We start from the raw sequence: 13,920 nt of genomic DNA, 5'->3' as shown, positions 1-13,920 counted from the left end.
TCTAGAGTTTGTGCCAAAAAGCATATTTAAGGCTCAGTGTCCTCAGCTTTAGCTTCTTGACCTGTGCACCTGATCCTGTTCCTGCTGACCCAGCTTGTCCAATGACCATGGCTTGTTGCTGCGTAACAGTTGTTGACCCAGCTTGCCTCCTGACTATTGCTTGTTCCTGCTTACTAATTGCTGACCTGGCTTTTTCCTGCTTACCCATTGCTGAGACGGCTTGTTCCTGCCTTACAAGTTGCTGGCCAGCTAATCTCCTGACCATGCCTTATTTCTGTCCACCTGCTACTAAATTGGTCTGTCTCCTGACCAAGGGACTCTGCCTGCTGTTCTGCTTCCATTGCAAGCCCATCTATGGACAGCTATTGATGCCTGTAATGACAAGTTCTGTGAGACTATCTGGTCCTGGGTAATCTACAGCTCCTCAGGAGCACTTCTAGGCCAAGACTCAAGACTTCAAGACTTTCAACACCCATGTTACTCTGTTCCCTTTATGTTTCCTGTCACCACCAAGGACATGCAACCTAGAGGTAAATGGGAGATCCGTTTGTTGTTTTCCTATTCAACCAGGTATGTGATACTGTGTCAGTGGGATAAAATGTGTTCCAATTACTATAAGTCCAGACTTGCTCAAGGCAGAGTGCCTAGATAGATCAACATATGGAGCTTCAATTATTTTGACATTTCAGAACATTTAATCACCTAATGCCCAAAAATAAAACAAACCTTAAAAACTGAACCCAGTTTTGCAACTTTGGCATGTGTTAGTAAAAGTGTACATACATTTGCAACTACCGTGACAGGAAGCAGGGGGATATATTCCCAGTAAGGCTTTAGACAGCAATAGAACTTCAACAGCATTTTACTCTCTCAATTTAAAGATTGAAATGAATGTCTATGTATAGCTGATACTCTTTCTCAACTGAGCAAGTCTGAACAGGAAAAAACCCTGATGCAAAAAGAATACCCTTGAGTAGGCTACATTTCAAATGACACAAGTGTTTAAGTACACAGCCATAACATTTTTAACAGTATCAGATACTATTCATAATAATTGCATTATTGGTTATGTTAAATTACTTCACAGTCCTCATTTCAAAACAATACCCTTGTTTTCCATTTGGTGAAGTTCATCTTTACAAATTGAAGGTAAATTTTGTCACAGTGCCAGGACTGTGTGAACTCAAATGACAGACTTGGATATCTGTTCTCAGGGCTTGAAATCACAAAGTCTTGGGAGCAGAGGATGGTCTAAGCAGTGGTGACGTTGTTAAACATAAAAAAAAAATAATCTGGTACTTTTCCATGATGTAATTTAACTCAGAGATGGGAATAATAAGGCTATTCAAAGAATATACCAAACAGAATTTGGGAAACGATGACTGCTGTCGGATTAGCAAGAAGATGCATGAGATTTGGACAGTTTGTTTATGCATATTACGCTAGAGAATGCAACACTGGAGGTAAGTTTTAAATATAATTGAACTTAACCTTAGACATGTATACAAGCACAGAAGATGAATTACATGGAAATATACATGCTTGCAAAAATACTATTACCTGTATCATATACAGTATATAACACATGAAACTGTGCTTGGGATTTTACATATGTGTGTATTTTGAATTTATTTGAACTCATTGTTGGTGCTATGACATGTAACACAGAAAAATTATATATACAAACAATTAAAGCTTGAAATTCATCAGTGGCATTGTATCTACAATTTTTTTTATATTGTTCCATTTGGGTTTTTATATTTATATTTATTGATTGTTATTTATTTTATATTATTATTTATTTATTGTTCCATTTGGGATGGTTTACTAAAGCAATAGAGACTGTTTAATTTGGAAAGTGTATGTTCACTTAGCTTAGTTTTCAGTTTATTTATCCAATAATGAGCATACCAAATCCTGATTTAAAATGTTTCTCTCTCACAAATTATTGGATATTCAAAGTAAATATAGCTTTACTTTATTCAATAAACTGAGCAAACATTCACTTTCCTAAATGAACAGTTCCTATTCCTTAAAAAAAAAAAAAAAAAAAAAAATCCCATTGAGTGCAACTTACTTGCTGTTTATCAGCCATTTTATGCTTCTTGAAAAGTTCATTCAGATCCCAAAATTCCTGAATATTTTAATGTGTGAATGTTGTAGCACCTTTTATTGAAATGAAACCACAATTCTTTTTCTATATCTCTGTACCACTGTATTTACAAACAATATTCTAGTTTGGGGTATACCAAAATGGGTGCAAAAGTTGGCATCATAAAACAAGACATATGTTTGGTAAACTTTGGGTTTTTATTACTAAAGAAGTGCATTATTTGACTTAAAGCGTGTATAAGATAATAATTGAATTTCTATCTGATTCCTCCCCCTCTCCGGTGCCACATTTAGTACCTTTCGGGGGGGGGAACATGCACCTGTATTTGACAGGTACCCTGTCCCCACTTCCATTGAACCTCGCCACAGCGAGGTACATCACAAGTTCCGTCCCCTCCTCCCCCCTGCTCCTTCCCCTGCTGCCGGGCCAGTGAGAGAGCACAGCGCGCTTCGTGCATGCACAGTAGGCACCTGCCAGTGAAGCCGACAATGTCGGGGGCAGCACCCGAAATCCAATGGAAACATCAGCTGGGGTGCCGACATCGCTGGATTCCAGGACAAGTAAGTCTCCTATTATTAAAAGTCAGCAGCTGCAGCATGTGTAGCTGCTGACTTTACTTTTGGAGGGGGGGGGGGGGGGGGACACAGTTTTAATTTAATTCCAAAATTCCTTTTAAAATCTGTAGGATATGATCAAGTAGTCCTAAAAATACACCCCCCCCCCCCAAGACTATGCTTACAAACCTGTGTAAAAAAGATGCCTATACTTACCTATTTTCATGCAGCTCCAGTCTGGTCCCGTGATCCAGCTTCCCTGCGTCAGTCAGTGCTGCTGCAGGAGAGAGGATAGAGCGTAGACAACAGATGAGCCATAGTAAGTCAATGGATGACATCACTACTCAGGAATTACCTGAATGCTCTCTCCTATCTCCTGTAGCCGGCCTCTGGCAGATTAGTAAGAATAGGTGTTAGGAGGGAGGAGGATATATTTTAAAATTAGTTAGGCATGTCCCGGAATTCTGCTTTAAAGTGTGTATCAAAGCCAAGGCTTTAGATAGATAGAATGAGAAAAGATTTGAATCCCTGCTGATATTTTACCACTATCTGGGGCTCCATTAGAGAGAGAGATTTACCCTCACTTGTTGACCCGGTGACAACAGTTTTACCAGACAGGTAAACCTTCACTGGGACAGAGGCACAAATAAAAATTTATCAGGGGTTTTAGCCTTCCACTTCTCTAATACAAGGTGTTATTTCTCTCTGTTTGCTGTTGGAGAGTTCCCATCACATCCAGTCTGACAGGAAATGAGAGAAAATCTTTTTAATGGACTGCAGTAAAAACCCAATCAATGAGAAATGCCTCCTCCATTATGGATCACTTTTCATTGATGGAAGCTATAGAACGGCTTCTATGAATGGAAGAGGGGAGGCGGAAAGGGCAGGCAATGCAGTCAGCACCCTTGACAAATTGGAAGACTGCCACTGTTGGAATATAGGGGGGGGGGGGCAGAGGACTGAAGATTTTAACTAAGACAGCAGCCACCAGCACAAGGGAGACTCCTCATTAAATGTAAGTACTGTCCCTTGTGCTGATTAAAAAAATGTAGTCTTTAAGATAAAGAGGTTCTACGGTCCTTGTTCCAACACTTTCTGTTATTCTTTAGCTGGCATCCAATTATACTCCTTTGTTGTCACCCTGTCACATGTTCTCTAGCTGGACATTACAAGCAGGTGTGCTGTCACACATTGCTCAGGCATGGTGTTCCACATCACCTGAATAGCCACATTATAGGCAAATATATAAAAAAAGCAATCTTCTCAATGTTCTTCAAAGTAAAATCCAAAAGACATGTTCCATACTGTACAAAAATCAAATACCATGTGTTTGTATCATTATTTTACTATTTCTACAGTAAACTTTTGTGTTCATGGTCCTAGGTGATGCCAAAAGCATTTCTCGCTGCAAGCCAAATCGGTTTGATAAAAAAATACTAAAGTGGACAGGACGTTTCAAATCAGAAGCGGATATTCCACCAACCATTCCGTAAGGCTTCATTCAATTTACTTTCATGGTAAATACTGTAGTGGACAAGCAGTGCTATTATTAACTAGGCTTGTAAAATAAAGCTTGAAAACATGATACACTGTCCACAGGCCTCTAAATGAAGGCAAAGGACCAACACTGCTACAGTACAAGACTTTTTTTGCACAGTACAAGACTATTGGTTTGTGCTTGTGTTTTGTAGTTAAGAAACTAGTAGTAGGCAAGCTAAGCATTTTGAAATGAAGGGGTACCTTCTGTGTATGACTGTTTATGTCTCTATTGGGGAGATTTCTGATCACTTTCTCTCAGGTCAGGTAGAAGCGGGAAATCTCTCTAAAGGCACGTACACATATAAGAAAATCGGGCAAGAATTTTTATCCAAAGAACTTTTGTACGATTTTCGTATAGTGTGTAAACAATTTTCTACAGCCGATTCTGACCTTCTGAATGAAAATGTTCAAAGGGATAAACTCCAAAATGTTTCTCGTACGGGAACAGAATGAATGATTTTCACTTAATGTATACCATTTTCATCCGAATTTCGTACAAGAAAAATCAGAAATGAAAGATTGCGCATGATCAGAAACAATAAACAAGAAAGAAAAAGCCTTTGTTGCACGATAATTTTCGTACAAATTTTCTCTCACCGGTTCCGAAAACTGGTGATCGTTCGCCCGATTTTCTTATAGTGTGTACCCTACATAACAGGGACACAGACAAAGACAAAACACAATATTTGTAGAATATGAAAGGGTTAGAACTTCTAACATTATTTTGTTTCTGTCTGTGCCCTGTCCCAATGACAACCAACCCACCATTTTCTGTACAGACTTCACAGAGACTCTCCGCAGTTGAGTCACAGATAGACAAAAAATTCGGAAATTTTAAAGTGATTGTAAACAATAGCCTTGTGAAACAACCCATTTAGTTTGAAGTAGAAATTAAAGGAAAAACATTTTTGTATAGATATAAAAACATTATAAATATATTTTTCCCCTTTTTTATAAGTGATCACATATTCTCTGTTCCCAGCTGCATAAGAGCTGGGGAGAAGAAGCAGCAATACACTGAGCTTCCCAGTGAATGGTTGTGCGGGGGAGGGGGGTGTCAGGTCAAGTCTGATCATTGGAGAAGAGCAGGCTGAGTTCCCAGCATACATAGAGAGGTGTGTGTGGTCAGTTTTTAATAGGAAAGCAGAGGGACTGGCAGGAACACAGGAACACCAGTGATTTCACAAAAAGGAAGCAATACAAAGAGAACAGGATACTTTTTCATACGAGTACTAAGCACAAAAGGCACATAAGGAATATGAAATAATGGGGTAACAAATACTTATAACTCTTTCCCACTCTAAACAAACCAAAGAAAAATGTTGGCTACAGTTAGTGACACTTTAAATAACTGCACTATAGTTAAAAATATGTGTCATGCACATCTAGAGGCTAATGCTGGCCATACACTAATAGAATGGTGTTAAAGTTTTACATTTTACGAACATTTGTTCGATTTTCAAATCAATGTTTGTTTTTGATCGCAATGCTGAGAAAATTCAAGAGCAGGATGAAACATTTTTCGTACAAATTTCTAACAGTATATGTTGTTTTTTGTTTAGGAAAGTCCATTCATTTCCAAATCAAATGTTAAAAGCAAGCAACATTTTGAAGAAATTTTGTCGCCGATTGTACTGAGAATTTTCATACAAATTTTCATTTGACCGTCCATTCAAAAATCTACCAGTGTTTGGCCAACTTAAATAACTGTTTAAGTGTCCCAAAAGAAAATCAGATTACATTAAGATTTAATTAAAAGATAGGAAATAGTAGTAGTGTCCCAAACACCATGCCTGCATAACAACAGAAAAATGGTAAATGATTCTATACTTATTTCAAGATTTAATTGGAGTATACCTTTAAATTTAATTCAGCATAATCAAGGATACCAGTAATAGTTTTTATGATTTATGCAAAGCCAATTAAAATGTGCCCTTTAACTTCTTGGTTGGAGCAACTTAACTGAAAAGGAAATATATCTACTTGTACAGTGCTGCAGGTCAGCTAGACAATATGCCTATAAGATCAGTCCTTCATCATCCATTATATCAATATTCAGTTGTAATTATATTTACTGACCATATATAAATTGCATCATAAAGTACATTCAAATTAAGTTACATGAATATTATAAATATATTCAATATGTTTTAATATTTACTTTGGTTAAAAAAAAAAACATTTTTACCAACCGATCTTAACAATCAAATTATTGTCCAAATACTAAATCCAAACTCCAGCTTCCCAAGACATCTACAAAATAATTACCCACATTGGTCTGATGCTAGCCCTGTGTAATGTCCACTGTTTGTTATCTTTTTCTCATTTTGAAAAATTAATATAAATAGTTAATTATAAAAAAAAAAAAATCCCCATCCTTTGATCAAATTAAAAAGGTGCTTTTGTTGCAACAATCACCCTATTCATGGACTTCCATAGTAATACTTACCCATTCCAGATGCTGCCCCAAACTAGAGTAGGGCTTTAAGGAATAAGGCTTTAATAAGGCTTTAAAAACAATTCAGGCATCCCATACTAGGTTATAAATGCTTATTTATTGCAAGCGGCCTGTGGGTCAAATAATTAAATTAAGTAGCCATAAATAACCAGCACATATCATGGGAAATCCTAATCAAATTGAGGCTTAATAAAAAGCAGATGAATATTGTCAAAAGTGTATTTATGAAACCAATATGTTTATTTAAAGTTATAAATGTCTTTAAAAAAATATGTGTGGTCATTTAGAAACTGTGTACACTATGGCTTCTTTCATCAACTTCCAGTCATCCATATGACCATATACAGTATATGGCACCTGTGGGCTGATGTCATGGATAGCAGGTTGTTGGGACAGTGCCACATGAGAGATTTTATTTAATATCATTTTTTCTCCACATCTCCTCTCCCCTATTACCACCATACCCGTGGTACTAAGGGAGAAGAATTGCAGTATTGTTACTGCATAGAAAGCTGGCTGCAGCATCACCTGGAATAGATACTAGTTATAGTATAGCAATAACACACAGCTTCAGCTTAGAAAAGCCTTCACTGCCCAAAGGAGACCCTCAGTAGTCCATAGAAAGATGTCTTATTGGACAGTGAGATGTGACAAGGGACCAGAGTCAATGCTGACAGGTATAGATTCTCCTACACACCTGGAAGGAAAAAACAATGTTATGGGAAGTAAAGCTACATGTTTCTAAAGCCTCGTACACGCGCTTAGATTTTCAGATGACCAAACGTTCCATTTTTTGTGGCATGCTAGTCTCATGTCAAAAGTGAAGAGGTTACTCACAATGCAAACATTTTCGGATGACAGAATACAACGTCAGAAGTGACGTAATGTGTTGAATAGTTTTGTACGTATTCTTTTGTTTCTGAGCATGCGTAGTCTTGCTCTTATGATTTTTTTTGTTCGAAAACCGTACTGATGAAACGATAATCGGACGTTGAGTTCACATCCGACAAAAATTTTATAATCTGCACATCCAGCTTTTGTCTGACGAAAAAGCAAAATCGACTGTCGAAAGCACCGTACTAATGATCCGAAAATCGTCAGACAGCTCGTCGTTCGAATTTTTCCATCCGATTTTCAAATCGTGTGTATGGGCCTTTAGATAGGGCAGCTCATGCATTGCTGTGAAATTTGTTGGACTGCCTGCTAAAGTTTTAGAAAATTCTCTTTCCTTTTCCACATTTCACTATGAGAGGGTGTGACTGTATTTTTGCAACTCCCAAGTATCCATATCCATGTCTGCTAAAAGCACTCATGGTTTACTATAAGTTTGTATCTTATTCAAAGTCAGCTTCTTCCAAGTAAATGGAAGGTGAAGAAATATGAACTTTCTGTGTGGTTCCATCATAGATTAAAGTCAAACTGAAGGCAACATTTTTGCCATCAGTGTCCCATTGGACAGACTTCCTGTCCCATAGTCACAAAAGGAAATTAGTGAAAAGCCGTAAAACGTGAGGAAATCCCTGGTAGTCAGCAGGGTCACTAGAACTTGGGTCCCAATTGGAAGATTTCCCCTCTATTCCTGTTCAGATGAAGATTTTAAATTTCAGATTTTCTCTTTCGGTGATAACAGCCACCAGGGCAAAAAAGAGGGCGAATCTCCTTAACGTGAACACAGACATAAATAAAAAAAAAGAAACTGACAGGTGTTCTAATCTCTTTCCACTCTATCTAAGCCCTTGTTGACACCGGTGCAACTTCGGGTGCGGCATGTGATTTCCATATTGCACCCGACTTCGCACCTAATGTATTTCTTTGGCTCTGTCTTAATAGCTGCGACTTGAAGTGGTGTGTCTTGAAAAGTAATTCATGTATTACGTTTGCTCAACTTCAGTGTGATCTATCTCTCGAAGAATGTAATGTAAATTGCACTGAAGTCACGTGTGTGTCCATATCAGCATGACTTTGAGCCATATTTTTACTTTATTTTTAACCCTTTCCTAAAAAATTGCTGGCAATTGCTTGAAATAAAAAACTGTGTGGTATACCAGGCCCTTCGGTTCTTTTATGGATTCCAGAATCCATACCATACTAGGCCACATTCCCTCCACATAGGTGAGTGCTTTGGGGTACCCCTAGTTACATAGTTAGTCTGGTTATAAAACTACACAATTCCATCTAGTTAAACCAATAAAAGGGAGTACATAAATAAATATAAAAAAAGTATCCTAAAAAAATAAAAATTCATACAATCCTATATACACAATCCTATACCCACAGTCGATCCAGAGGAAGGCAAAAAAACCCTATCAAAGCAGGATCAACTTTACTTTTATTTATAAATAATAGTATCCAGTTATATTATGTACATTTAGGAAAGAATCCAGGCCTTTTTAAAGCAAACTATTGACCTGGGCAGAACCAGCTCTTGAGGGAATCTATTCCACATTTTCACAGCTCTTACTATAAAGAAACCTTAACCGTATTTGGATATTAAATCTTTTTTCCTCTAGATGTAAAGAGTGGCCTCTTGTCCTCTGTGATGACCTTAAAGTGCATAACTCAACATCAAGTTCACTATATGGAAAACTTATGTATTTATATCATGTTGATCATATTCCCATTTAATCTCCTCTTCTCAAGAGAGAATAAAATCAGTTCCTCTAATCTTTCCTCTATGTTGATGAGGACAAGAGCCTCTTCCCCACAACCCTGGCCCGATGGTTGTGGGGGTGCTGTCAGAAACCATGAAATCAGACCGAGACAGAAGTACAGTTAAATCACACTTGTTTAATAATAAAAATAAATAGAACAAACATAGTCAAAACATAGCCAGAGTTCAGAAACCGGAACGGATAGTCAGATAAGCCGAACGTTAGGGAGCCGGAAATGAGCGTAGTAAAACAGCAAGCAGGTTCTGGAGCCAGAAGGGATGTCAGCCAAGCAAGTCTTTTAACAGGAATGCAGGAGAGTGTCTCTGTGATGTTGACTAAAGCGAAGGCAGAGATCCTCTGGGCTGGACTGCTGAAGTAGGCAGGACTGACAAGCAGGATATCATCAACAGCTGAGTACCTGTGGAGAGATAGGTGCTGGCAATTAGCCGACAGCTGAGTGCCAGCTCAGAGAAGGAAGGGCTGAGCCCAGCCCTGACAGGTGCAGGGCGTGACTTATTAGAATAAGATTCCCAGATCCACCCCATGTGAATAAGTATGGGGTACAAAGTACCCAAATTCATTCACCAATACAGTGTAAAAAGTAAATTAAAAAACAACAGTTTCAAGTCCTTTCAAGTCCTTTATTAAAAAACAAAAATGTCCCCTGATGTAGATCCATTGTCAATCACGATGCCTGCCGTTACAGCCGACCCCCAAAAAAAAGAAAGCTCTGCACCCAACGAAAGCTCCCACCGAATGACAGCTCCGTTGTTTGACAGTTCCTAAATAACTAAGGAGCGGGGTCACTCGATAACTTCACTGGGTGACCCCCTCCTTGTGACTTCATCGACCAGGGGGGCATGCTGAGTCAATTATGTTACAAGGGGCAGAGGTTACCTGGTGATGCAATCAGGTGGCCCCACCAGTTAGTTAAGAACTATCAGACAGTGGAGCTGTCAGATGGTGGGATCCTTCGCTGGGTGCGGAACTCTTTGTTTTTTGTTGCCATTTTGAAAATAAATTTTGACGTAAGGTTCGCCTTAACATCCATACCAGATCTGAAGGGCCTGGTATGGATTGAGGGTAGGGCCCACACAGTTTTTTCTCATTTTTGGAATTATGCCACACACTGTACTTTCACAGTAACTTAAAATAATCAGAAATCACATTGAAACCGCATTGAAGTTGCACTGAGGTCACGCTTAAATTGGACCAGATTGCACCACTTTGAAGTCGCACCTGGTGGAAGCGGGGGCTAAAACTAAAGAAAGTTTTTTTATATTAGCTCCACGAGACCAATCCACCCAGGATTTACAGCAAAGCATTGTGTATCAACTTATATCGTAACATATGCTGGGCTCCATGCACCGAGGTTACACAAAAGAGAAAGAGCACTCTCCATCATGTAAATCTATTTAAAGCAGGAGTATTTTATAAACATTGCATTCAGGTCCTTCCAACAAGCAAGATGGCTGTGGCTCACACACGCTACTGCACATGTGCCAACCAGACATGGCCATCTTGCTTGTTGGAAGGACCCGAATTTGTACTGTTAGGAATGCTCATTCACTCTTCATGTATTGTAAGTGCAATTTTATTAAAATTTTCCTGCTTTTACTGATTTACATGATGGAGAGTTCTCTTTTTTATTGTAACATGGAAGTTTTTTTTATAATTTAAAGACCTCCAGTATTGGTAACTTCACATGTTTAATAATTTTCAAGTGTGCCTAGAGCCAACTCAAGGCAGATAAAGATTTATCCCTTGCAGTGGGACATTGTGCCCATAAGTCAAGGGTTAATAGCTTTTTTTGTTTAGGGGAGAAGAGAAGCAGTTTCATTTGCCTGATCCTCCTCTCCTCAGGCAGGCAGTGCTCCCCCATGATCCCACAGTGGACTCTCACTCTGCGCCTTCACATCCAGAGCTATGGACTCTGCTCTGGTCTTGATGGCATCTGAACCCTAGAATGCTAGAGCATGGGAGTGCAGAAGCTGCAGGGACAGATCTAGCTGTGGGGAGGAGTGGAGGATTGTATAAGTATATCTCCTTTTATTGTTCCCCAAGAGATAAACAAGCAATTAACCCTTGCAGTGCAGGCAGAGCATACCCTACTGCAAGGTATAATTTTTAATTTGTCCCAAGTCGAGCTTTAAATTCCACATTGCTCATCACAGGACACAGTTGCAGGACAGGTACAAAAATGACAAATAGGGAATAAAATGAAATGAAGGGAAATGTTTACTGTAAGGTTGACAGTTAGAAACAAGTAGTGAAAGTCTATAAGAGTGCTCACATAAGTCTCCTATGAGTATAAACTTTCTTCTGGAATAAATGGCTATAGCAGTCCCCCGGCCTTCAGAGGTCATGGTGGTAACCCCCAGAGACAGGATGAGCTTAAATTTCACCTCAGGGGATAGATTACTTAGGCAATAGTGGGATGAGAGCAGAAGGGTGCCAATCACTTTAAGATGCAAAACAAAAAGGAGTTTATTAACTCTCACTTAAAATTCTTAGGAGAGAGGGGTAGGGAGTTCAGAACACCTGCTAATGGCTTGCAGACTCAATAGTACAAAAAGAAGAAACATTAGTACAGAAAAGAGCCTTTAAAGCGGAGTTCCACCCAAAAGTGGAACTTCCACTTTAAGCACTCCTTACTCCCGGACATGCCACATTTGGCATGTAATTTTTTTGGGGGGGGAGTGGGTACTTAGTTTAGAGTGGGACTTCCTGTCTCACTTCCTTCTTCCTGCTTTTGGCTGCCTAGGCGACTCCTCCTCTCACCCTAGGTGGCCCGTCCCTGCCAGCAATCTTCTAGGACATGTGACAGGTCCCAGAAGATTGCCTGGCCACTAGCAGAGCGCAGAAGCAGAAAGCTGTCATGGCCGGGTGCCCACAGTGGCTATGACGGCGCCGGAGAGGAAGGTAAGAGGAGCGAGGCATTGGGCGGCCGCATCGCTAAACCGTGGGACAGGTGAGTGTCTGTTTATTAAAAGTCAGCAGCTACACTTTTTGTAGCTGCTGAATTTTAATAAACTAAACAATGTGTGGAACTCCGCTTTAAGCTGATTTTGGCAATCTGTACCTTCTTAATAGTAGCCGTCTCCATTACAAACAAAATCTTTCCCAGTAGCAGGAGCAGTCTCTATGATCCCATCTTGATACTTACCTGGGCTTTCCACAAGTTCTTCAACCAGGACCTTCTGTGGCAGAATGACCTCTGGTACTTCATCTTAGGCGTCATCTGTTTCTTTTCTGTCCTCAGCCAGGCTTCCAGACCACAGAGCCTCAAGCACCAGGACTTAATGAAGAGGCAGACTTCTTCTGCTTCTAGCCCAAGTACAGGCCTCAAACTTCAGGCCTAATCACTCCTAATCACTCAGATGCTCCTCACACCCCCACCCCTGGCCAGAGCCTGGGGGGAAGAGATAGATTACTTGGCCCTCCCCAATTATTTATTCCCTCCTCCAGCATGCACTATTGGCAAAACACCTCCTACTGGTTAGCTAGTAGAAGTATGAATATTCATAGTTTAATTTTGGAAAGGGTGGTTACATGGCAAAACTCACCAGGACATCAACAATAACTAATAATCAAATATAATAATGAAAAAGTAGAATAGAAGAAGTAATTATTGCTGTCATCATTGGATACATGTTTAGAAATGGGCATAAAATTCATGTAACATTACTTGTATAGATACACAAAACAAAACCATAAAGTAGCTCAGTGGTAGTGCCAAAACTGTGAGTTTACTCCACGCCAGAAGTAGTTTTCGGGGTGTTTCCTGGCTCTGTTGGCAGCTTTACTGCTCAGATTAGTACCATTTTGGCCCTCCTGATCATCAAACAAGTCCCAGTGTTCGTGCACAGATGCTGTACCTCAGCGCTTTGTCTTTCCTTGCAGCTCCCTGCTGCTCTGTCGCTCATGGACTCTCTCTGTTAGGCTTGGGCCTTGGTGTGTCCTGACCTGAACAGCACAATGCAGACAAGCACCTCTTACTGCTCCCTTCACATACTGACCCCCTCAGGTGGGTGGAGCACTGACCTCTAATTCTGTCTCTCAAGTAGCTAGCACACACTTGTTCCATTAATGTGCTTGCTTCCTATAAAATATGTCACAGACCGCCATATTAAACAGTGGCACGGGCTCGCCCTGCCACTATATATAGATATATATATCTATATATATCTATATATATAGTGGATATAAATAGTCTACACACTCCTGATAAAATGTCAGGTTTCTGTGATGTAAAAAATGAGACAAAGATAAACCATTCAGAACTTTTTCCACCTTTAAGTGACTTATCGCAATCTGGAAGCCCCCTTTAACAAGAGGGCCCTTAGATCCCCCCCCCCTATAAATTGTACAACTCAATTAAACAACAAACTGAAATCTTTTAGGTGGAGGGAAGTAAAGATAAAAAAATTAAATAATATGGTTGCATAAGTGTGCACACCCTTAAACTAATATTTTGTTGAAGCACCTTTTGATTTTATTACAGCACTCAGTCTTTTTGGGTATGAGTCTATCAGCATGGCACATCTTGACGGCAATATTTGCCCACTCTTCTTTGCAAAAACACTCCAAATCTGACAGATTGCG

General features: G+C 39.6%; 1 protein-coding gene across 1 annotated transcript in view; it reads left to right on the top strand.

Annotated features, from left to right (window-relative positions):
- Positions 1-1,276: 1,276 nt before the first annotated feature.
- FAM162B (family with sequence similarity 162 member B) overlaps positions 1,277-13,920 on the top strand; it is a 29,312-nt gene continuing 16,668 nt past the window's right edge. The window contains exons 1-2 of the mRNA XM_073627134.1: positions 1,277-1,463; positions 4,051-4,156. Coding sequence (XP_073483235.1) covers positions 1,379-1,463; positions 4,051-4,156 — 191 coding nt within the window. The 5' untranslated portion in view covers positions 1,277-1,378. The remainder of the gene's footprint in view (positions 1,464-4,050; positions 4,157-13,920) is intronic.

The sequence above is a fragment of the Aquarana catesbeiana genome, linkage group LG04 (assembly GCF_042186555.1).
Source record: "Aquarana catesbeiana isolate 2022-GZ linkage group LG04, ASM4218655v1, whole genome shotgun sequence".
NCBI classification, from domain to species: Eukaryota; Metazoa; Chordata; class Amphibia; order Anura; family Ranidae; genus Aquarana; species Aquarana catesbeiana.
Note: the sequence above shows the minus strand (reverse complement) of the source record. Positions and strands in the feature narration are given on the sequence as shown.